Source organism: Artemia franciscana, chromosome 12 (genome assembly GCF_032884065.1).
Source record: "Artemia franciscana chromosome 12, ASM3288406v1, whole genome shotgun sequence".
In the NCBI taxonomy this organism is placed as follows: domain Eukaryota; kingdom Metazoa; phylum Arthropoda; class Branchiopoda; order Anostraca; family Artemiidae; genus Artemia; species Artemia franciscana.
Window position 1 is genome coordinate 8,388,522 of NC_088874.1, and position 27,160 is coordinate 8,415,681.

At 34.8% G+C, this 27,160-nt stretch overlaps 1 protein-coding gene across 3 annotated transcripts in view; it reads right to left on the reverse strand.

Annotated features, from left to right (window-relative positions):
- Positions 1-4,284: 4,284 nt before the first annotated feature.
- Positions 4,285-27,160, reverse strand: part of LOC136033635 (protein wingless-like) — a 57,646-nt gene continuing 34,770 nt past the window's right edge. The window contains exons 4-5 of one of the 3 annotated variants that reach the window (XR_010618980.1): positions 19,167-20,169; positions 4,285-4,611 (exon numbers count right to left, since the gene is read on the reverse strand). Coding sequence is in view for 1 of the 3 variants with exons in the window: in XM_065714443.1 (XP_065570515.1) it covers positions 19,675-20,169 (495 nt within the window). In the remaining 2 variants the exon portion in view is untranslated. Of the gene's footprint in view, positions 4,612-15,794; positions 16,700-19,004; positions 20,170-27,160 lie in introns of those variants that run through there. The other 2 variants (XR_010618979.1, XM_065714443.1) reach the window with 2 other exon arrangements.

Genomic DNA, 27,160 nt, shown 5'->3' on the forward strand with positions numbered 1-27,160 from the left:
GAGCTAAAAACACCGGACTCCACAATCGTAACAATTTCTCGGATATTTATACGTTTCAGAACCATTGCAAAATTTAGGTCTTTTTTATAAAATTAAATAAAAAAAACAAGTTTATTGAAATGAAAGTAAGGAGCGACATTAAAACTTAAAACGAACAGAAATTACTCCGTATATGAAAGGGGCTTTTCCTCCTCGACACCCCGCTCCTTACGCTAAAGTTTTTATTGTTTTAAAAAGTAGAGTTGCGAGAAAGAATCAAACTAATTATTAATATTTAATTTCTGAAAGTTTTTGAATTAATGCATGTCTGATTTTGGCTCTCCTTACATAAATTATTAAAATGAAATTTGTATATTAATTCTTTTTTTGGCTAAATGGCTTTCTCTTAGTTTTGATCAGACGATTTTGAGAAATAAGGGGTGGGGAAGGAGGCCTAGTTGCCCTCCAATTTTTCGGTTACTTAAAAAGGCAACGAGATCTTTTAATTTTTAACGAACGTTTTTATTAGTAAAAAATATACGTAACTTAAGAATTAACTTACGTAACAAACTTTTATATTCTTATATTTTTGATTATATATATGAGGAGCTCGCTCTTCACACTAAATCTTGTTTAGTCCCAATTCTTTAAGAATGACCCCTGAATCAGAAAGGCCGTAGAATAAATAGTTGAAATTACTTAAAAAATTTTTAGCATAAAGAGCTAAGTATTTATCTCCTCCTAAATACCTCGCTCTTTATGCTAATATATTTTTAGAACCCCTCATATGCGTAATAATCTCTGTTCGTTTTAAGTTTTAACGCTTCTTCTTACTTTCAATTGAAAATACTTTTTCATGTTTATATTTTCATTGTTTTTTTTTTGTTTTTTTTTTAATAGTAATGCTAGAAAATCCTGCGCCCTTTTCATTTAATTTCTCTTCCCCCATGAAAAATTCCTCCAAGGAAAGATCCTCCCATATAGCCCCCTCCCCTGAACCCCACACCCAAACCAAAAAAATCCCCCTGATAACGTCGGTACACTTCCCAGTAACCATTGCTGTATGTAAACATTGGTCAAAGTTTGTAACTTCCAGCCCCTCCCCCAGGGACTGTGGGGGGTAAGTCATCCCCAAAGACATAGTTATTATGGTTTTCGACTATGCAGAACAAAATGGCTATCTCAAAGTTTTGATCCGTTGACTTTGGGAAAAAATGAGCGTGGGAGGGGGCCTAGGTGCCCTCCAATTTTTTTGGTCACTTAAAAAGGGCACTAGAACTTTTCATTTTCATTAGAATGAGCCCTCTTGAAACACTCTAGGACCACTTGGTCGATACGATGACCCCTGGGGAAAAAAACAAACAAACAAATAAATCTTCTGGCAAAAAATACGAAATTCCACATTTTTGTAGATTGGACCTTGAAATTTTTTCTATAGGGTTCTCTGATACGCTGATTGCGATGGATCCTTTTCGTTAAGATCCTATGACTTTTAGGGGGCGTTACCCCCTATTTTCCAAAATAAGGCAAATTTTCTCAGGCTCGTAACTTTTGATGACAAAGACTAAATTTGATGAAACTTATATATTTAAAATCAGAATAAAAATCTGATTCTTTTGATATATCTTTTAGCATCGAAATTCCGTTTTTTAGAGTTTTGTTCACTATTGAGCCGGGTCGCTCCTTACTACAGTTCGTTACCACGAACTGTTTGATATTTAGCTCCTTAAATGTGAAAACCGAGGATGATAGCTTATTAGAGATGAACAGACAAAAAAAATTCTTGTCTATTGAAAACTTTTAAATTCCAATTTTGGAAATGTATCCGATTGGCGAGTTTTTCCTAATAGGAAGACTTATCAGAAAGATTTTAGTGAGATACTTAGAATTTCGTAGAAATCTGGAGTGGGTAAAATGTGATTAAGTAAAGATTTGAAGTAAAATATATTATTAGTAAGAAAGTGTTTTGTGAATCTATAGCCATTTAAAATGTGTGCTTAAGTTTTGAAACCCATTCTCTGGATAAACGGGCCATCAGATTGTGTGCCAAAGTGTACATTAAAACTCAAAGAAGGAGGAAGAACTTTATTTTTTCACAATCTTGTAAAAATTTAGTTAACAAATAAAATTTGTATATTTTTTGCAACACAATTGAAAAAATCGAAAACAACATTGGTCAAATGCTCCACATAAACTTGATACAAATACATTCTAAGACTATTTTGTCCATACCTGACGTTTTTTTTTCATGTATCATATATTACAAGAAAAGGCGCTAAGGAGCTGCAACAAACAATATAATAAAACACTTAATAAATGAATAGGTTTCCGATATAAATATATTTTCATAAAAATAAGTTTACAATGCCCTACAACTTTCAATTTAGTCCAGAATTCTCCTGAGGAATCTCTCCAGCAAATTAGTAGTATCATGTAAAGGATATTTTTACTTTACTAAAAAAATATTTTTCAGTAATAGGGTACCCGTCCCTTCTTGGTTTCACATTACATGTTCGAATCATATATATCTTTCCAAATGAGAGTACACTAGATGAAAAATTCCCTTTAGACATTGATCAATTCTACCTCTCACAAACACTTGAAATATTTCGTCTTAAAAACTCACTTTTGAGGGTTCAAATAACCCTCTTCCCGTAGAAAACATTGGTTTTTCACCCTCCCTCAATAGCTGGTGAACAGCAATGCATCACTGTATAGCCCTTAGTAATAGTGTATATACGTTCTTTAGACACATCCTTCATTTGGGACGGTTGTGATGCCTTTTGACCATATGACCTATCAAACTGGGAAGAAATTCATATAGCTCCTTGATAGTTCTAAGTCGATTGGCTATCTCAGAATTTTCATTCGATATCATCTTGATACTGTTCGGGCTAAAATATCTCCTTTCCGGCACAAAATAGCAGAAATTGGCATTTTACTCAGGTAAATCTGGAGCTTGTAGGCTATATATATACATATATATATATATATATATATATATATATATATATATATATATATATATATATATATATATATATATATATATATATATATATATATATATGCATTACCAATACTTTTCTCCTCAAACTTTCACTTTATAGCGTTTGGACCCTTTTTGGGTAAAACATCTTGATTTGAGGCCCAAAATAGCAGAAATCAACAATTACCTTCATCACAATTCCTTGTGTTAGTTAATTAGCGCTCTAAAACTTCCAATTTTCTTTTGAATGAGCCCTCTCCCGATATTCTACGAGTAAAACTTTGACAAGATCGCCTAGGGGGTTGAGCAAACAAATAAACACGAACTCATAATCAAATTTCTGGGGAATAAATTTAAAATTTGTCTTTTGTACATAAGCTTGGAAACTCTGTAGTTCCTGGACACACTGAACACCATTGCCCAGTCTGCATAAGGAAATCATCCCTTTTAGAGAGTGTTTCTTCCATTTTCTTAAATTACGCCCTCTTCCTCAGGCTCGTAACTTTTTATGAATAATATTGAAAATAATAACTTTTTATATTTGGAATCACCAGAAAAAGGTGATTCTTCTGATATATTCTTATCAAATAGCTATTTTTTAGGATTTCGATTGCTGTAGACATAGGTCAATCTTCACTTACAGTTCGTTGGCTCGGACTTTTTGATTTTAAAACACCCCGAGTCTTGGCTACTCTACTTTTAACATCTTCACTGCTCCCACCTTCTTCACTAATAACACTACCAAGGTAAGTAAAGCTGTCCTTATCGACTTTGTCTTTTTAACATTAATTTTCAAGCCTATTCTAGCACCCTGAACTCCCAAAACCTCTAAAAGTTCATCCACTTTGCTCACACTTCCATCTAGGATGCTTAAATCATTAGAATTATCTAAGACCAGGAAAGTTCTTCCTCCTCATTTGATTCCGTGTTATTCCATTGCCTTTCCTGTGCTCAGCCGCTTTTTTCCATTTATTAGTATGGATTTAAAATAAAAAGTACAGCATATTAAGCTACTACACAGTGTAGAATTCGTTAAGGTGTGACGCATAAAATCGCAGCACAAGACAAAGTATGCTGTGTAACACCTTTGTAGCAACTAAACTGTCAGTGTTCAGAAGCATTTGAAATAGAAAGACACATCCGTAATAGAGGTGGGTACATTAGAATTGTGAAAAATTATTTCTAATTTTCTTGTTTCTGTATAGTAGCCTACTATTATCGCCACGTATCTTTCTTTTCTTTTATCTTTCTTGTACCTATTTCGTGTATAAATAGGGGCATAGGAATAAATCTAAAAAAGTAAGTCGACAAGAATTTTTTTCCACGCCAAACAATTGTTTTCACAAGCTGGGAGATCGTTCTTCCTAGTATAATTCAAAATAAATTTTGGGGATAACGCTTATAGTGTACAATATCTAAAACACCCATTATATCTTTATTCAAGTTGAAAGATATCATCTGGACACTGAAAGATTTTGCTGACTATAGTCGGTCAAATAAAATGAAGTATCAGCCCACGCCAACGGGTAAACAGCCAATCAGATCATGTGATGTTTTGACTCATCTCTTGTAATTGTCTTTGTGAAGCCCCTCGTAATTGTCTTCGTTAAATCTCCTGTAGTCGTCTTTGCAAGGATTAACTCCTAGAATGTATGCTGAAGTAAAAATCTTTTTTTTGTAATCATCGGAAAACATCGTGAAAAGAAAACATAAAGAAACAATTTCTCTTTACTTCATACTTTTACTTTACTTAATTTTAGTTTACTTTCTCTCCAACACATTGCATTTAATAATGTTTGCTATGTAAGTACGGAAAGGTAGGTTCCTCATTTAATGCATAATCTATATTCATTTGAAGAGCATTCATTGATTGTGGTATCTCCACATCACCAATTGTTCTATATCTCTTTTCTGGCGGTGGTGAAGATATTTCTATGCTAGAGATATCCTGGAATAAAGATTTTAAAATTAAGTTAAAACGAGAAAAATAGTCATAAAATGCTTAGGTTTCAGTTTTGAAAAAAATCAATGTCAAGCAATCTAAATCAGGAAACTGGTTACTTCACAATAAAAATTATCCAGTTAAGATCATTTGACCCTGTTAAAAACATCTGGACTGGTATCGATTCTCTCGACCTAAGCCTTTAAAATATTCCACCACTTACTACGTTTTACCCTAGATGCCCTAATTTAAAAATAGGTGGACTTTTGGATTGCCTTACAGGAAAATACCACAAACCCTCATCCAAAACATACAATAGCCACCAGCGAGACTCATACCAAATATCATTCGCTACTGAGTTCGGCATACTAACGAATCGGCCGAGACAGACCACGTGTTTCGCTAAGTAAATTATCCAGCAGTCTTTTCTGAGAAGTAACAAAGGCTAATAGCCAATTTTCTAGCCCAGAGAAAAAAAAGTACATACGGTATACACGATGTAAAAAAGGGAAGGTTTTCGAACTTATTCATTTTGGTAATCCACCCAGCGCGAAACAAAAATAAGACTTCCTCAAATGGGTCAAGAAGGTCTGATAAGAAAACATTCAAAGACACAAGGAGCTACATATGAAGCTCTGAATAGGGTGGTATGGAGGAGCAAACATAGCAGTATTTGCATTAGGTTGGTTTGGTTGTCAGGTGTACAATGCTGCTTTGCATATGAGTATGCGCCTGCTTCACAGGAACTCAATTTGCATACTCGTAAGTGAATAAGATAAAAATAATCATTCGAGGAAATCTGATAATTTCCATGAAGCCTAAACCCAGTAAAGCGCATAAACAGGGTCTACTCCAAATTGTTGGAGGGAGGGGATGATAAAATATTTGTTTATAGGAAATATTCAAAGACTGGTTTCTCCGCAGCCTAGGAGGGAAATGATTGCTTATGACTTGCGAGTGCAAATCCGGAAAATTAATAGTCATAGAAGTTCTTAAAACTTATGCAAATGACGGTCTGATTTCAATGAGACAATGAGACAATGAATTCTCTTAAGAAAACTTCCAATAAAGGTGTTAATACATACAAATCATCTTTAAAAGCATTTCACTTTTAAAATAGCATTGCAAAATTATAATGTTCTCTTAACATAGCATATTTAACTGTCCCCCTATTAGACGTCAAGTTAATGACCTGATGGGTTGTTTCAATAAGAAGTTATAGCTCAGTGCTATGGGATGTTAGTTTCAGTTTAACACGGTCTGTTGAACTACGATGTAAAGGATACCGGATTTATATACTTTGTATAATGAAAAAAAAATGGATTCCCTAATGGATAGTTGAAAAGAAAAGGCATTATAATTCTAATAGATTGCGAATTCGAAATTACTTACATAAAAAGACCGTATCTTAAGCTCACCTATTCATTATTGAACTTCTGGTTCAATAATGCTAATAATGAACCATTCCCAATCTGCTTTTATACAAAAAAATTCAGTCAAATAAAAACACGTATTTCAACTTTCATTGCGCCCGTTCCTATTAAGTAGTTTGACCTGAATATAGAAATTATGTTCCTGTTTAAATATGGCCTATACTAGTACTCGCCGCCGAAGCTTCATGAATGAGGCTTCTAAGAGCATATCTTCAATAGTATTTTAAAAACTCTCCTGTTATCTAGAATTTCCATTAAAGAAGATGAATTAAAATACAATACAAAAATAAATGGCTCAGTTATGATTTCATTTTTCTTCAATGGGAAGGCGGGAGAGGTGCAAACGGTTAGTTGTGAAACCAAAATGTAAAGCCAAGATGTATTTTTCAAAGTTTTGAGTAGAAATTATTGAAAATATCAAATAAATGGCTCAGTTAGGCATATAAAAAAACAATTTGAGTTTTCCTATATGGACGGAGAGGTGCCAGCAATCAGTTGTATCAATTAACACAAATTTCGAGGGGGCATTAGTATTTTTGTTGCTAACGCATTAGCATTAGCAGGTATTTTCAATCGAACACAACAAACAAGCATATATAAATGATAACCCCCCCCCCCCGAAAAAAAGACATGTTTCAAAATATAAAGAGGAGGTAAGAAAATTTAGAGGTTAAAAATGCTTACTACCCCCCTGCCCTCTTCACTGACACCCCTGCCAACAATTTCCTTAGGATTGGCATGTTCTAAATTCTACAAAATTATAATGTAGTGTATGATTTAAAGACATTGATTTAAAGTATGTATATAATAGTATGATTTAAAGAACATTTGCATGTTCTAAATTCTACAAAATTATAATGTCGTGTATGATTTAAAGACAATGTCGTCTTCATTTTGAGATGCATCTTCCATTTGAGATTTATTTTGAGATATATTTTCTATTGATTATATAATTTTAAGAATGGCCCTGAAGCTAAAGGCTGATTTTGGTGTTCAGAATGCCATCCTCAAAATGCCTCTTAATTGACTGGTAGAGTTTACAGTCCCTTAGAGAGATTCTCTTTATCCAGTAAAACAGTCCTTCAGTAGTAGGCCAAATATTACTTTCCTGAGTTATGAGTTCTTTTATTGAACTATTAATTGCATCAGCAAATAAAAAACTTGAACAAATTATATTAATTTAGTACTTACTTTTCTTGCCTTTTGTCTACGCATTACGTAGAACCTAATATGCGATATATAGAACCTCCTTCAGAATATCAGTACTTCCGGAGTAATATCTGAGGAAGTACTTATACTTGCAATTATTAAATATTGCAAGTCCCTGTTGTGTCCCTGTGTCCCACCTGTGAATAGATATATATATATATATATATATATATATATATATATATATATATATATATATATATATATATATATATATATATATATATATATATATATATATAACTACGTAAAACATGCGAATATACAACATTCTTCGCTGTCCCATTGTCTGTGCATATAAATAGATTGTCAGGTTTACTGACTCTTGAACATGCAACATATAATTGTCCATGGGAAAAACAATCCGTATTCAGATCTATGCCTCATTATTCTAATGATGTGTCCCTGTGTCCCGGTCGTCATTTATATTCCCTGTGTCCCGGTCGTCATTTGTGTCCCGGTCGTCATTTGTGTCCCGGTGTCCCAGTTTGTAATTTCTCTTTGAGTGTCCCGGTCGTCATTTATATTCCCTGTTTCCCGGTGTCCCGGTCGTCATTTGTGTCCCGGTGTCCCGGTCTGTAATTTCTATTCGAACAATCCCTGTGTCTCGGTCGTCATTTATATATCCCGCCTGTGCCCCCGGCGTCCCCGTTGTAGTTGTGTCCCTGTGTCCCGGTCGTCATTTATATTCCCTGTGTCCCGGTCGTCATTTGTGTCCCGGTATGTAATTTCATCAGTTGACAAACATGACGTCAGTCGACAAACAACTTCATGACGCATACAGCTCAATCCTTATAATGACGTCAGTCGACAAACATGACGTCAGTCGACACACAAACATGACGTCACTCAACACACACACACACACACACACAGACAACTTATTTTTATATATATAGATAGATATCCCGGTGTCCCGGTCGTCATTTGTGTCCCGATGTCCCGGTCTGTAATTTCGTCAGTCGACAAACATGACGTCAGTCGACACACAAACATGACGTCACTCGACACACACACACACAGACAACTTATTTTTATATATATACATGTAGAACCTCCTTCAGAACCTCAGTACTTCCGGAGTAATATTTCCGGAAGTACTTATACTTGCAATTATTAAATACTCGATGCAATGTTTCTCCTGATGTGTCAATACATCTTCTCTGTGATTATACAAAAAACGAGCTTTTCAAAGGAAAGCTAAGAGCGATATTAAAACTCATAATGAACAGAAATTATCCTGAATATGAGTAGGGCTGCCATTCCTTTAACTCCCAGCCTAACATTTGCCAAATATGTCTTTAAACTGGAAAAATTTGTATATGAGGAGGACTGCCATTCCTTTAACTCCCAGCCAATTATTTGCCAAATATTTCTTTAAACTGAGAAAATTTGTAAATGAGGAGGACTGCTATTCCTTTATCTCCCAACCAAATATTATTTTAAACTGGGCAAATTTCCTCATGCTCCTTACTTTTTGTTGTTATCTTTAAATTTAATGATTTTTGTGTATTTGGAATTACCTTAAAACGAAGACTCCTATGACTTGTGCATTTCTATCGAAATAGTGACATCAAAAACTGTTTGGGTTGACATGTGCTTTGCAATCCTAAAGAGAATGTTAGCTCACCTGAAATGGGCGCAAGAGCTTTTGATTTCCATTTGAATAAGTCCTTTCCCGATCGAACAGAACCATCGTATCGATACAATTAACCCTGGGGAAAACCATTGGTCTTTCTACTGGGGAAAAATACAAGATTTTAAGGTTTTGTACATAGGATGTTGAAATCTCTACTACAGAGCTCTCTTATACGGTGAATCTTATGAGCTCATTTTCATTAAGGTCGCTTCACTTTTTTTCTGGGGGGGGGGTGACTGTTTCCCGCTTTTTCGATAATCAGGCGAATTTTCTCTGTCTAATAGCTTTCGAAGGGTGACATTAAACTTAATTAATTTGTTATATTTAGAATCAGCATAAAATTCTTTTTTATGTATTAATTGTTATCAAATTCCTTTTCAATAGAATTTCGGTCACTGTTGGCCAGAGTCGCTATTTTCTTTCAATTTGTTGCCACGAACTGTTTGAAACACTTTGGCACATGCAATTAAGGTAGACTTTTCTTTGTTATTGAGGAGGGAATTTCATCAAAATTGTGGCGCTGTACATGAAAAGTATAGATCACCATAAACAAAGGGGGAATTTGAAAATTCGAGGTAGCTGAAAGCTTACATGGTTGGTTACATACCAGTGCTGCTTTTTAGTATTTTTATTTTACGTTAATGCATAAAATGTATTAAAACGATTCTGATACTCAATTTAAGTTTCACATTTTGATGAAGTGATTTATCTGACAAATTTGTTAGTCAGAATAAGTCATCATGGAAAGACGAATTAAATCAAGGAGACAAAACTAATTATGTTAGGCATATGCCATATACGTCTGCAATGTTATTAATCTCTGTAATGTTATATATCCCAATACTTGAAAAGTATCGATAGATTACATGAACAACCAAAATTATCATAATTCTACTATTAAATCTGTTAAGATTTGCCAACATTAATTTGATGTTACATCAATTTAGGAAAACTGAAGGTTTAATGGAAAGAATAATCAAGAAGGAACATTCTCATGCAAAAATATTAATGAATAAACTGGAATTTTCTAAACAAAATGAGTAGAAACAAAATCAAGTAATCTACCAAACTTAGAACCATCACAAATCCCCATTAATAAGTAAATGAAATCCAAAACGAACAGAAATTCCAATAAATAACAGAGTCCATCTCAAAACGAGCAGAAACTAACACAAGTAGGGCTGACAACCCCCCTGCCTTCTCAAGACCACAACATAATTTGTGCTTTAATGAAAACAAAATACATTATAATTTTTTCACTTTTTTAGCTTTAATAAATAAACAATTATGAAGACTTTGAGGAATAAATATGAGTATATATACATAAAACTGTCAATCCACATTCATTTGTTGTTTTTTTTCAATAAAGTGCAAAGTGTGTTCTAGTCGTCAGAAGGCATGGGGGGAGTTAGCCCCTGCTATGATAATTTCTGCTCATTTTAAGTTTGACTCAGCTATTTGTTGTAATTTCTGTTCGTTTTCGGTGTCATTTATTTACTTATGAATATTTGTAGTAGTTTTACGCTTGGAAGATTATTTGACTTTATTTCTGCTCATTTTTGGTTTAATTGAGCTCTTTAATATTTTTTTGAAAACTTATTGTCTATTATAGCTGTAAAAATATGTCAACATTAACTTGATATTACATCAGTTTTGAAAAATTGAAGATTTGATACAAGAATAATAAAGAAGATACGAGAACAATTGAAGATGCAAAAAAAACTGATACAAGAATAATAAAAAAACAACATTCTCATGCCAAAAGACATTAATTAATAAACTTGACTTTCTTAACTTACCTTTGTTGAAAGGCAAATTGACCAAGACATTAGTTATGAAGTAAAACGAGAAAATGGATAGAAGTAAGAAAAATAAAGGTGGCGCTTATATATTTCTTTGTAAAGCTTTTTTTTTATTATTAACCTGTAGAGACCTCTAAAAATTCAAAGCAAATACAATCTTCACCGGCCCAGTTAAAATATTAAAACACCGTGGATCAGCCGTAATAGTGAATTTGCGACAAAAATCAACGGAATCTGAGAAAATCGCAAAAGCGTCCATTTTATGAGTAAAAACAAAGGTCTTTGATCCAAAGCCCACTCTATATTTACGCAATTTTGACCTAAATTGCTAATATACACAACCGTGCCTTCTTCATCCCACAACATGTTGGTGTTGTGGTGTTGGTGTTGTTGGTGTTGTGATCCCATAGATCACTTTTACCAGGAAGTAATCTGCAAGGGTAATAAAAAAGCTCACTCAGCCATATGCTAATAGAAAATGGTGGACATGAACACTAAAAAACTAACAATGAGTGACTTCATCCGAGGTCATTTGGCATCCAAAAGGACACCAACAATAAGCATGTAAGGCATGAGTCGAAGAGCATTGAGTTCTTAATTTTTTTCATCAAGTTTAGGTTTCTCGACAATCTCTCAAGCTCATAGCCCTTTATTAAGTGGCCTTATCCATTTTTTTTTTATCATATTTGACTCTTAAGATAGACGCTTCAGTTTTTCCAGAATAAGTTCAATCCTCTTTTCTTAGTCTAATAGCTAATTTGAAAAAAGAACCTTTTACTATATACAAATTTTGCCGAATCTTGAATGACTAAAAAAAGCCGTCCTTCTACAATCACCCGGTCATTAATAAGCAGTCAAAGAACTAGAGGAGGCAACAAGAAGAGGTCTTCCACCTTCCTATAGAATTTGCGTCCTTTAACGCGACGTCTTTTGATTTGCCGCAATCAATGTGCGTTTCGACCTCGGCGACTCGGTATGCACTCCTGGTCTCAAGAATTACTACTCTGATTAGTAGGATTAAATACAGCGAACATCTGTCTGTTTTCTTCAGGAATCTATGTTAGTCACTGGTTGTTTTTTGCAGCTGAAAAATCACAAGAACAAATAATCTTTGACGGAGATTAAAGTAACTGAACTCATAGTAATAATACTGTTATCAAGTTTGTTTGAACAGTGTTAAAATTGCAGACGTTCTATTTCATTTCGCGTTATAAATTCATATGTAGTAAGGAATCAGGGCCCTATTGACTTACGTGAGTGAATCAGGACCCTATTAAACGCATATACTTGACTGAGTGAATGCACACTTACAGCGGAAATAGTAAATCTACTCAAAGTCATCTATGTAAATCTGTTCAATATAAACTACAGAATACTAAAATATATATATATATATATATATATATATATATATATATATATATATATATATATATATATATATATATATGTATATATTTATGTATATATATATATATATATATATATATATATATATTCGAGCTCGTATACGTGAGTAATTATGTAGGACTGTCCAAGGTGATGAGAATGAGCGTTAATCACATGGAAAGGGCCTTGACATCACTGGTTTGACTCAACTGAGACATAATCTCAGATGGCACAGTGGATACTATAGCCTATTTTCGTTCTAGCTTGGTTTAATCTCTTTGAAAGAACTTGGGGAAAAGTAGAGCCGAGTAGTTTAGAAAAAGTAGCGTAAACAGTGTAGCAATATTTACGAGCATAAGGGGTAGCAGCCCGTCCTCATCCACTATTATAATTTCTGTTTGTTCTGGGTTTTAATGTCACTCTTTACTTTTATTTTAAAAACTTTCAATTTAAACACAAAACAAACGCTGTTTCCCTTTCCCTGACAGCAATCAAGATCATGTTTGTTTTGTTCAGAGAGGTGAAATACGATTATTGCTTTGTCGTGTTTTTTTTTTCTACTTTATGCTCGTAAAACCCGTAAAAAGGTAGAAGTTGCAACAGCAAATTATTCAAGGAAATTCCTCTGAGGTAGCACAAAATATTCTTCTAGGAATTGAAACTATGCCACCCACAGTATTTAGAAAGGCTAAACTTTGGAGCAAATGCCTCAATGTCAAACCCAGGTTTAAAAAACTTTCTAGCTTCATCTGTGTCCTCTGCCCAGCTAACGCAAGTGCGAAGATGTACTTTCCTCAATTTTTTAATATAAAATCCAAACTACACGTGATGGTACATCTGGTGCGTACATTCATGTACGATTCCACCAACTCAGTGTGTCACTTCCAAGAAATAGTACCCTAAGGAGGTGACTAGGCAGTAGTCTTTACTCATATTATTGATAATGACTTAATTCAGATACTTATAACTGCTATTTGTTTATATTGACCTATATCCATACTTGTATAAAAGACAGTTAAGGAAATTGTATTTGGAAAATGATATATTTTCTTGTAATTGGATCTTTGCTGGGTTTTTTTCCATGCTTGTCAAAATTTACATTAGTGTCTGGAAGTAACCGTTATTGACAGAACAATATTCAAATTTGTTGACAAATAGCAGTTCTTATTTGTTGAAAAGACCAAGTTATGATAAAGTACGTGATGGTATGATCAAGCGGGTCTTCTGCACCCTCTACTCTGGATGAACTACGAATAAAAAGGGCTTTCACAATCAAAATACGAGATTGAAATTCAACGCGTAGAATAGATACTGCTCTTCGTTCTCATTTTACTCCAGTTCTTCTTTATTTTAACCAACATTATAAATTCCCAATATGTTGATTACATTCTAAAAGCAGGTGTTGTAAAACTCACAACACTACGTAATCATGATTGTAGCGGCGGTTGCAACGCTATGAAAGAACGTACTACGTTCCATAGCAACCAAAAACCAAAAATTGTTTTAATAAGAAACTGGCTGGTGAGAATAATGTGTAGCTGATTCAGGAATGGTAAATCCATTGGTTTTAATAGTAAAATGTTATTTTGAAAACAAATTTATGGGAATTTCGAAAAATAGCCTGGAACACCTAAAATCGAATCAAAGCAAGAAGCATACTATGGAATCGCCAGGACCAAAAATCATATACAGGAAAGCTATATTCCCCCGGCTTGAACAAAAAGGAAAATAACTTTTTTGCGTAGATAGCACTGATGTATCATCTTTTTATTCTTGTTTTTAAAGATCTACGTCTGTGATTGTATTTCTTATGTGTTTGATTAAATTATATAATACCTCTACCAGACAGGGTTGCCACCTGTGGCATCTGCTACATTGAATGTAGCATTGTTTTACTTACAAGACCAAATTGAAAATTAAGGCAGATAAAATGCAATTACAGGATGTGCATCAAAAGATATGTCAGAAAATTTTTATGTGTGATAATAATTGAAATGTATTTAAATGCAAGACATGTGTATGCGCTCATATTATCTCATTCAGTCGTCTGATTAGGATTCATTTTATTCCTTTACGTTAAAAATAACTAAAAAATGGACCTAAAAACTAATCCACTAGGACCGATTTTTTTTTTTTTACTTTAGCACCGTAAATCGCTATTTAGCAAACAAATTTGGATAATTGCAGCACTTTAGGAACTGACCTTGGCGGCAACCCTGCTAACAGATCCGTCCAATTGGGTCTTGGATCTCACCTGAAAATAGTAATTTTCATGGGCCTTTGAAACAGATAAGTTTTCACTGATTTCATCGGTATAGAAAATTTGTTTTGAAATTTGCCATTCTCTGTAATACTAAGGAACTTCAGCTTTCTACCTCAAAGAAAAGGTGAACCACCAGATGACGTATTTGTTTTAAATTGTCACTTTTCTTTCCAGTTTCAAAGAAAATATACTCTCTGGTTGTCTTACCATCTGGTATACCCTTACCGTGGAGTAAGGTAGCAGTTATGAAATGTAGCTTAAACATTTTACACAGCAACAAGCACATTTGGACTTTAAGCTACGGAAGTTAACATCCATTACATCGAAAACATTTCCAACTTCCTTCAAATAAGACTACAAAATGGCATTGCGAAGTATTAGGAGTTGGGCTAAGCCGACTAAAGAGGTATTAGATTTTTAATGTCAGCGATCATGGTAGCTACGTATCTCTATGGATAGTGGAAAGTAAGTCATAGACTGTTAGCCGTAGATCTGCCATAATTAATTAAAGCTGTAGGTTTAAACACAATCATTGACAGCCTAGCAATCCGAGGCAAAATAACAAAACTTGACTTAAAATCAGGAAGGCTAGACATCAATTTTTGTCAACGCTGATTTTGAAGGGCGGGCGCTTCGAAGAGTTGAGGAAGTTATTTTAAATGTTTTTTTCTGGGGAATTCCCTAAGATCATTTTAGGTACTCGTTTTGAGCTGCTATATATCAACCAAATGATATAATGAAAAGTGCGATTCTGTCACACTGTCTATGGCTATACAATGAAAGAGAGGTTAAGATGAAACTAACATTAATGAATTAAACTCTTAAGAGGTTAATGAAACTCCAAGGTCTCCGGCAAAATTAATCGTTCCATTACAATATATCTACTTTTACAGGGACATGACAATATCTGCTATATACAAGGATACAGTAAGGTTTCCTTTACAAGCAGTAGAGCCTTTGTGGGGACCAGTCCATTATGTTTGTTTGTTTGTTTGTTTTTAATAGAAAATATATGGTTTGTTATTTTATGGAGAAAGAAGACTGAATAATGAAGATGAGTGAACAAAAAAAACTCGTTTTAAAAGACCAAGGAATTTGATAAAAAAAAAAAAAAAAAAAATACAGCTCAAGAAAAAGCAAAAGCGAGAAAATTCGGCATCCTTATTTAAAACAAAAAAAATGATAGGCTCAAAGTGGCGTCAAGTTACAAAAAATACGAGGGAGGTGAACAAGAAGGAGTTATGATATCTGTCGGGTGGGGAAATTTTGCATTTTTCAATGTTCTCAGTGAAAATACAAAATAAACTGTTTTCAATGAAAATACAAAAAAAGACATTTTTCGGAATGTAAAATCAAAAAAAAATCTTGGAAGGGTAATTCCCCCTTCCCAACCCCCACACCCCAAATCAACGCCACTAAAAGCACGTTAAATTAGGGGGTTTTCTTTTTTTGAAAGGTTTTGCAATTCCAATTGGCTTAAAAGTTTTTTGGCTCAATTGGCCTGAAAACATTTATTTAGAGTTTAGGCTGCTAAATTATTTATTTTTTTGATTTTTATCTCTTTTTGGAACCGAATGTTCAAATATTAGAATCATTGAAGATAATTAAAAGATTTACTTATTCCAGCCTCACATATTTGTCCCTCGTTAACGAATTATATCAGCCAGATAGCTTGCAGAGCCTTGACAATATAAAACTAAAAGACATTTTACATATCTTAAACTTATTTTATTATGCTGAAGATAGTCTTTTCAAGTAGTGTTTCGATATACATAAAACTTTCACACATAACTACTTGGTAAGCTCTCCCTAAAGGGAAACAGATTGATAACTTTCCCATCATGCAATAGCCAAGGGGAAGTCCACTTTCAGAAATCACTTGCCCCAGGTAGCTCGTGCCAAGCGCAACGGAAGTATTTCAAGCGTGGCAGAAACTGTGCCAAGTATGGCGGAACTGTACGGCACTCGTGGCGTTCTAAGATGTACAACAGGTGGGTAGAAAGCGGGCAATTTTGCTCTGCAATAGCAAAAAGTCTGCTTTTGGTCGAATTCACCTATAATGTATATTCGTAAGCCAATCATATAACCCCTTATTCCACAGGTTTTATTGAATTAAAAACATATTTCGGCTTTTTGAATCCAACTTACTTCAATTCTTGGGTGAAAACTCATATTTTCTAAGTTTTTCCTTTCGGTTGTTTCAAATTATGAAGTTTTCAGGCCAGTACTCCATTTTCGTCAGTGTAGCCACTTTGAACCACGAAAATAAATAAGCACAACTAATTAGTTAAACTTAACAACACCAATTATCAATACAAAGTCAGACATTAACAATGCGTTGGTTCCTAAAGAAAACTACATCTTCAAAGGAAGGCTGCACCTTATTGATCTGCTTGGTATTGTAAGATTTTAACGTATTTTTTGCTGTTTTTTACCCGCTTTTCTTTTTCTTTATCTTGGTTTCACTACTACCAAATACTACATAGGTACATCTCTTCAACACTATTAAATAAAGAAAAAAAGTTTTTTCAACTGAAAGTAAGGAGCAACATTAAAACTTAAAACAGAAATTATTACGTATAAGAGGGGGTTGCTCTTCCTCAACACCTCGCTCTTTATGCTAAAGTTCGAATTTTGTCCCAATTCTTTAAGAGTGACTTCTGAATAACAAAAGTAGTTTAATTAGAATAAAAAGCCCTTCACCAAGTGATTGTGGGAGGCTAATTCATCATTAGATGTGTTGGCTATGCTGAAAATATGGCTATCTCAAAATTTCGATCGAGTAACTTTGGCAAAAAATGAGCATGAGAGGGGGGCTAGCTGCCCTTCAGTATTTTCGGCCACTTAAAAATGACACTAGAACTTTTGATTTCTGATCAAACGAACCCTATCCCAATCTTCTACAACCACTGGTTCGATACGATCACACCTGGGAAAAAAACAAAAGAAAAAACAAACACGCATCCGTGATCTCTCTTCCGGCAAAAAACGCAAAATTTCGCATTTTTGTATATAGGAGCTTGAAACCTCTACAGTAAGGTAGTCTGGTATGCTAAATCTGATGGTCTGATTTTCATTAAGATCACTTGATTTTTGGGGGTGTTTACCCCTTTTTCAAAAATAGACTGAATTTTCTCAGGCTCGTAACTTTTGATGGGTACAATTAAAGGTGATGAATTTTACATATTTTTAATAAGCATCAAACTTCGATTCTTTTGATGTATCTCTTGTTACCAAGACTTTGTTTGTTAGAGTTTCGGTTACTATTGAGCCGCATCCCTCCTTAATAATTGGCTCTCCCGTGTGAAACTTTCAGCCAGTGAAAAACATAAAATTATTTGGTTCACAAGATTATTTACAAGTAGTCTCTCTGTTTTTCACTGCTCAAACAAAATCTGAGATCAAGAATTTAGCTACTCTTAAGTTATATCACAGTCAGAAGAAGTAAAAACCTTTTTATTGTTAGAAGGTAGTCTATGAGCTGTCTAACGTACTAGGATTTGGCCTGGGTAAAGAGATCTAATGGGCATGACTCCTCACCCTCTACAAAAAAACTGACTGGATTGATCCACCTTTTCTGATATAGTTACCAGTTTAGTTTGCAAATTTAGGTTTTTATAAGTTCTGGCCTGTGGCGTGACTCCATTACGGCCGCAATCACAAAAATGCACAATTACCTAAACACAATTTTGCGACATGATCACAAATCAAGATGGCTCACGTGTCTTTTGTGTCTTTTTTTTCATTTTTTAAATAAGGTTTGTCTAAGCCCGAAAAACGCCGTAAAACACCTTTTGAATCCAAAGCATCAAGCCAAGGCCGCTGCCTAAACTCCATCACGGCCGCAATTACTAAAATGCATTTTCTAGTTCCGAACGATAAAATTCACGAGCTATTAATACAGCTCAAATTGGGTTTTTGTGTCAGCAAATCTTTTCTTTTTATTGTCGTCTCATGTATCAGGTAAAATTTATTTAGGTTCTAAGGGCACATTTAAACTTATTTAAAATCCAAAGCATCATTATTCATTTATTTCTAAAATAGATATACTTTTTTACACCTTTTCCCAACAGCGCTTCAAAGTTTTTCTTAATGCATTAATTTGTAACCCTTTGACCAGGGTCGTATCTAGGATTTGATTTTTTGGGGGGGGAGTTACAAAAGATTTTTTGGGGTGGGGGGGGGTGCAAAAATCTTTAAAAAAGCAGCAAGATTTTTTTATATTCATTTTTGTTACACTTTACGAATCGGTCAAATATTTCAGGAAGGTGTTAAAATCCCCTAACCCCTTGGATACGACCTTGTGTTTGACGGATCTCATTAACCTCAGAAGTAAAAGAAAAAAAAATACATAAAACACAGAGTTAAAAAATTTTAATGACTAGTTTCGTTAAAAGGACAGGCCGTTGCGAATAAAACTGCTTTGGCATGAAAGAAACAAAAGAAGAAGAGGTAAAATCTGAATAAGCAAGCTCCTAACAGCAAATAAATAACTTGATACAAAGTAAACAAGGCTCATACTTAACACTTGAAGAGTAGAAGTGCGCATTTGAAACGAGATATGTTTGAAAAACAAACACAAAATGAAAAATTCTGAAGTCTGCAACTGTTTACATATTTACACTCATTTAAACTATTTACAGAATATCACATTTTCAGGCATTTAGTGGGTACTTAAGATTGTGAGTATATTGCAACGCTATTGCTTACTGTTGCTAAGTTGATCGGCACTTGACGAGATCAGCGCTACAGGCGGATATACTTGGATCATGTCCCTTAATTCCTCACAATCATCAGTAAGTGCCAAAATTTTGATAGATTAGACATTTTATGGTGAATGATATTAAGAAGTTTATCTTCAATAAGTTAATCATTTTTTCAAGTTTGTAAGATAAATTTATCTTTGGCTGAATGAATCCGTAACAAAAAATAAGTAATGATGGAGATGGAAAGAAGGACTAGTAGGAACTGATCGGCATGGTATCGCTGAACTGGAATATGGTCAATTCCACTTTTCTCTCAATTGGATTTATAAACAAGTATGGATTGTACGCTTAGTCCGACAAACTTTGCATTTAACTTCACAGCACCAATGAAAAGTGCAATTACATCGTTCAACAACTTCTTTGACTTCAGTCTTATATCCTCTACCACAACACATTAAATCGCAGCCGTCCATACCTATGCTGCTTTCGTTACAAACACGGCCCTGAGTACCAGGAATTCCAAACTTCAAATTTTTTTCACAAAAATTTGGGGAGTTTTCGTAATAGACCAAGTCTTTCCGTGATGGCGGTTTGTGATCTGGATTCAAAGGCTTTAGTTGAGATAAAAATCTCTTTTTAGACTTTCCAGGAAGTCGGCCCGCGTTGTTGACAAGAACGCGAGAGGCACCGTCAAATCTGTCTTTGAGTATGTCACCGACTGCTCGAAATGAGGGTAGACGCATCCAGCAGGTTCGAACTGTGCATGAGCCACTCATGCCGTGGCACTTGCATTCCTGCCTCATTCCACTCGAAACGTGCTGAAAAAAGAAAAAAACGTTTATTTTATGGCAGTTTATTTCAAAGCCCAATAATTACGAAGCTAGAATTCATCCTTTTATAGTTAGAAAATTCTTGACATATGTATCCATCAGAATAAGCTAAAATTATTTTTTGTTACTTTCAAAGGTTTTATAAGGCTGCTATGTTTTCAATTTTTGTTTTTTTTTTCTTTTACAAGAAATTCATTTTGCTGCTTAAATCCAAAAATAAGGTCAGTTTATAAGAGTGGAAACAGGCGCTAGTGTCAGCAAAAAAAAAACATCAACGTCATCTAGCGTTTGGCGACCCTTGGCATTTTTCAAACTTTGTGATTGTTTTTCTGTCAGGGACTGATATGTGACGCTTAAGAATATACAAATTTTACCAAGTATACACATTAAATCAATTCTTTTTATTACACTGAAAAGTGCAAAGCGTCATCAAACGCTAGCTGGCGTTGAGAGTTTTATCGAACACTAGCGGCAGTTCCCAATCTTGTAAGGTACCCATACTCTTTGCTCAAACCACCCAAACCAAAGCTTCCCTTTCTTATGCTGTTTGTTGTCACAGGTTTTTATGTGGATCATGTGGAACATATTTTATGTGGATGTTTTTATGTGCAGATGTTTTCACCCAAGCTTCTTTTTTTTCACAACCGCTATTGCCAAAAACTGTGCATAAAGATCTTTTTCATTAAAGCTTGAATTCCAGGTTTTTCTAAAAAAAAACAAAAAAAAAACAACAAGTTAGGTATATATGGTTGTGTAAGTTTCGACATTGCAAATTCCAACAATCCGACTCAATTTTACTGTCCTTGGTACTTCAACCAGATACAATTTCACAGGCGCTCGGGTCTCCAGTCTTTTTCTTGAAATTTTATTTTATCCCCAAATAAAATTTTAGAATGAAATTTAGAATAAATACAGTGAAGGCCGTATCCAGGGAGTTACCAAGTTTCAATCTTCCTCCCTCCCAAAGTTTTTTCTAACTTGTAAAAGCGGAAAAAATGCATATGAACAAATATTGATACGTATTTCAAGGTTTTTATAACCTCCATCCTCCTGAAAAAACACGCTCCACGAACAAAAATCCTGGATATGCCCTTGTATACAGTACTTTGTGCTACTTCTTCCTTGCTCTTCAACTCCTTCCTTGCTCACAAAACTCAACACTCACAACACACATTCAAAAAACACCAAAACTCAAAAAATCAAGCAGAAACCTGACACCCCCGAAAATTTTTGTTCGACTCGTAAAAATTTAACAAAAATGCATATAAACAAATTTTTGATGAAACTGTGCATAAAGATCTTTTTCATTAAAGCTTGAATTCTAGAATTGATCAACGAGTCCGTTGATTTTTGAATTGAAAATGGAATAGTTGTGGGTAAGTCAATTCTTGGCTAATTGTAGAAAAAGCCAAGACAGATAGTCCAATTTTTTGTAACCCCCCCCCCTGCGAACAAAAATACTGGAAATGCCCTTGTATACAGTAATTTGTGTGTTGCTTCCTTTCTCTTCAGCTCCTTCCCTACTCTTCATCAATAGTTAGAAAATAAAGCTGAAACTTAACATACTTTTAACTTCCTGACTAAAGAGTGGTGTAAAACATTTCTAGACAGGGGCAGGGAATACTTTCCTGCCGTAGATTTTTTTTCTCCTTTGATTTGAAAAAAGACTTGTATTTTCAAACGAAGAATTTAAAAAATAACAAAATTACCTCCCTAGAATTTAAAAACGCATTGAATCCCCTTCTCCCCCCCCCCTTCTGTGAATTTGCACCCCTGGTTTTTATATTAAGTTACCTCTATTGATGGGTGTATCCAGCACTATCGTTTCGTCATTTTGAAGAAAGCCGGATGTTTTCTTGAGAAAACTTCAACTCGGGAAAATCCTGTATGCTTATTCAAATGAATCACTAATAACAACAGGAAATATTAAGTGATTCGGAACAGAGGAGATCTTAAATCTGGTTTAATTTTGTGGAAGAAAAAATTTACCAGGAGCTTTCGAATATGTACATTTCCATTGGAGTGTTAAAAAAAAACTGGGGCGACTATGTAGCCGAATTTCGTAGTTTCTTTTATAGGAGGACTTCTGCGGACGGCGGAATTAGATCAGCCGGAAAAAAAAATTATGGAATTCGTCTGACATGTTAATATATACTGATATTAGATCAATAATTCATATTATATTTTATGTATCTTGTAAAATCAAAGCTTTGTCAATCGTTTCCGATAGATTTTAACACCAACATCTGGATTGTATGAATTTTTTAGAATAATTTTGTGTTTAAAGTGAAAACAGGGAATATTTCCAAAGCCTCCTTTCTGTTACATTTAACTTTCAACAGAGAAATCACAATCACCATATGGCCTGCAAGTAAAGTTGTCTTCCCCTTTTTTACTAATAAAAGTTTAAATTGCTCGATTACAGTTTGAATCTTAAACACGCTAATTTTCTATTGTTTTTTTTCTGTTGATAACCTCTTATTGCTCAGAGTTTAATAACTTAATCCACAGCCAGTAATCTATTACTGAATATGAAAACTAAATACCGCTTCTGTGATGTAGATACCAAATATGGCTAAAATTAGTTACGCCCAGGTCTTATATCAGCCGAAAAAGACATAGAGGGTCCTACCCGTTGCTCTGTTAAATGCCTCATAACCTTCGCATTTAGTGACTGATAAAGCTATAGATTTTGAATTATTGTTTGCTTGAAACCGTGTAAACTCATCCGAGTTCGATATATTTATTTCTAAGCTGTTACTATACACGCGATGATGAGTTACGGCCTGTTTCTGCTTCGATGGATTCTTGCGTTTAGCAATTTAAATTTTTGTTTTCGGTGAGCTGTTCAATAAAATATGTGCACTGATGTTACAATGTTATTGCGGCACAAATATTCCTCCGAGGTCTATCTGTGCTCCAAGGGGTTATCTGCTAATCGTGTCGTATGTGTTGAAGGCATACATCAAACACAAACAGGAGTGCTAATTCGCAAAATGCAGGGGGAGGAGCAAGGCCATATCTAGGGGCAGGGTTACTAGATTGCACCTCCCCCTCGTTCTGAAATTTTGTCCGATTCGTAAAAAAGTAATGAAAATACAGATTTTTTGATGCGTTTTGTAAACTTTTTTTTTTGTAAGACCCCCATGAACAAAAATACTTTCCCCGAAAAAATCCTAGGTACGGCGTTGGGGGGGGGGGAGGGCGAGTGTTTTTCTTCATTATTTGGTGAACATTCCAAAAAAGGGTTTATTTCAGAATCTCCCTGTCCCCTAGTTGCAAAACTGCACACACAGACACATTATGATTCAAAAAAAGAAAAATCTGTCATTTCATTGGAGCAGAAACGTATTTCTGCGGGGATGGGCCAGCGTGTCAGGTGGGGAGATGGGATCTGTTTAAGCTCAAAGGGTAGCCTACTAAACCGTATCGTATAGGTGGGAGGTATGACAACATGGAGGCTGAAAATGACACACAAACAAAAATCAGTCAGTTGCGGGAAGCAGGCAAATATGCAAGCAATTTACCAGACCACACAAGCTAAATATGATAAAACTTTTTACAACAAAAAAAAACAAGTGAAAAAATCAATAGATTTTAGTGATTTTTGGTTTAATTAGCTATTTTCTTCAACAATCTAGTGATTCATTTGCTGCTTATGTGATTTTTTTGCAATATAAAAAATCACTAGAAGTAGTGATAAATCACTAGGGGTGGCAATCCTGCCGACTGACTTAAGAACCCAACGTTTACTTCTTTTTCCACTGGCTATGAACTGCCTACTTTTCAACGTTGTTTTACATTTTGTTGTTTTGGAAAGTTTGAAGGAATTTATTACTGTGGGGTAAAGCCAGCATTCGGAGGTGAAAGGGTTCTATATTTGCTCTAACATCATCTACTAAACCATTTCAGGGGCACCAATTCATGAATATGTAGGGGAAGGGATTCAGTTGTTTCCCGGGTTCCAATGAGAACCCAATGGGAAGGTATTTCTTAATGAAAATACAAAAAATTCAGAATCGAGGGTGGGCAAAAAAATAAAGACAGGGGATGGGGTAATTGTCTTCCCCCCGGTTGACGCCCTATAATGTTATATGTTTGGAGGTTTGTCACAAGGTAGGTAGAGCCAGGTAAGCGAACAAAAACTAAATATATGGTAACGGCAGGCAAGCATGCAGGGATTTAAATTGGTGGCGATGGGCAAGCATTTCTAGAGGCTATAAAATAGAGAAAAGACAGGCTACTTTTTACCTTTAATGGAGAGACATAGATTTCTTTTGTTTTACAACGAAATTTTTTATGCTTTATGCCAAGAGATAAATTGTCTACATCAGAGTTTTTTAAATAGTTTTTTCTGATGTGCAATTTATGGTTTTATGTCTTATAAAATTAATTTCTCAGCTTATCAATTTTACGTCATATTACATATTGGTCACAAATCGGAACTAAGTTATTAACTGAATGTTCTGCCATAAAAGAAGTGCCAAGGAGAATCACTTTATATCAAACCCGTCATACACAAATTATATAATAGTTACTCGAGATAGACCTAAGGAGGCATGAGTTAGAAGACTTTTCTAGGGGAGAATTTTTTACATTTTATGCCTTTTTATGGGACAAAGTCCTTTATACCAGTCTAGGGGGGTAAACATCCCCTTTCTCTCCTTATTGTGTGCACTTATACTTCACACTATATTTCCACTTCTTGGAATGGAGGACCCTATTGTTACTGAAGGAAGGGAATGATCGCTGAAACAGTCCTGTAGGTACTTTAAAATACCTTTCCAGAGGATCATTGATATTCTGGGTTCATTCCTCAGAGTTTTATTCACCTTCTTCCACTACTTTCTAATATAGACAAGAGCCCCTCATCTAGAAATTTATCTGTCTCCACCGAGCGTGCGTCTCTACAGGGCAGATATGACGGTAAATTTCTTTGCACCTGGGATGGGCAGTGTTCATCCTCCCTGCTTAGAATCAATCCATGGGTGGAATCAGAAATCTGGACCGAGAGTGGGTATTACCCTAAAATGCAAGTTTATGAGGAGAGGGGCTGATTCCCGTGATTACATGCTTCTCTCATTATTTCAGTTAGACTGGGTCAAACGGCAAGAAAAATATAATGCAAGGGATCATAATTCTACACAGCAAAATACGGTTGAAATAATATATTAACGGTTGCCTTTTACTGTGTACAAAAAAAAAAATTAAAGACAAACCTTACGTTTGTCAAATTTGCCAACATTTCCAGCTAATAACATCACTTATCTAGCTGCCGAGAAAATATTAGTTCCTCCGCTTCCCTATATTCCTTAATGAGAGTAAATTAATTAGCATTGATTATGTTAAACCTTTGAAAGCTATTTGATATTCAAAACAAAGACGTGTGCTTTTCCTACCCTGGATGAAGATGAAACGATAGGAAAGAAATAAAAGACTTCGGTAAAGGTATTAAAGTGGTTTACTGTTCAAACAAGTATGCATAGAGAAGAGATCCAATTTCATAATTTTTACAACTTCCATCAATTTTTTTTTCATTTTAATACAGCTTGCATATTTTTGTATTCCAAATACTTTGCGTCTCATCCCTCCCCCAAGATTAGTTCTTATTCACTTTTCTGTAAACTTGATCTAAGAATGGAATATAAAGAGAAAAATCTACGGCTTGCGTTAGTATAAAGGAGAGGCACCACCCGGACCCCCCTCCCAACAAAAAAAACTCTAGAACTCGTATCCCCTTCATCAGCGACAAACAAGAGTGTGCATACGCGTGTCTGTTGCCCATTAATCGAGATACGGTCAAGAATCAAGGAAATCTTGGATAAAATATTTTGTTGATAATAAATGCTCAGTAAGTTGACGTCCAAAAACGAAACATTCATTTTTCATACCCGTTGGAGTGAAATATCAACAGGTTATTCATTTTTCAATAATGGCAGGTATAAATAAAATCTGAATTTTTTATGTTAGTATAAGCAGTTTTAATTCAATACAGTCTAAGGTAATATATGTATTTATTGGAAAGTGTCGACAACCAAACCGAGTTTTTACGTCAATGCTTTTAACTATTGAAAAAGTAAATTATAAAAGATTGTTGGTCTCCTATTGGGCTTCGTGTTGTTTGGTCAACGGGGGAGGGTTAGCTGAAAAGTAATAAAACCCTACTGAATTCCAATATGATTGAGTCATTAAAGCGTCATTAGATAAGATTAATAGTTGATACACGGATGAAACTATACAAGCGATGCGTGGTAATAAATAATGGTTTTCAAGAGCAATGCGGTTTTCAAAAAGGTGAAAATCTTTAAAAACCAGTTGTTTCAAGAATTTAATCCAGTTTTTTAATGTCTGACAACTAGATCGTTTACAAGTTTGTGAGCTCTTCAATAAACTGAATCAGCTCATGCATAAGCACAAACCGAGAAGTGGCCTGTTATGAAAATTGTACACACTGGGTCACACCTGCAACACGTCATAAAAGCATGCCACGCATGGCAACAAGTGTGTCATATGTAGTGTGTAGAGGCATGGCGTTGCAGAAGTGTGGCATGATTTGTAACCTAACTGGTGCTTCTACATTTGCACCTAGTAGCAGAAAGTGCATAGTAAAAACTAAATCAGATCAAATGTCAAATGTCAGATCAAATCAGATCAAATGTAGCAACCAAGGCCATATCCAAGGAAGGGGATAGGACATTTGAACCGCTCATCCAAGAAATATTTTTCCGACTTGCAAAAACGTAACAAAAATCGATATAAACAAATATTGGGATACATTTCTAAAGTCTTTTTGTACCTTCTCCCCCCCCGAAAAAATCCTCCCCTGAATAAAAAACCTGGATAGGGCCCTGGTAGCAATATATCTTTTGTAGGTAATTTGTACGGGGGACTCACAAAAGTCTAGGACTGTAGGCATAAGACTGTGGCTCCGACCATGCTGTCTTCATGTATCGTCTTTTTTGTGCACACAAAAGTGTCC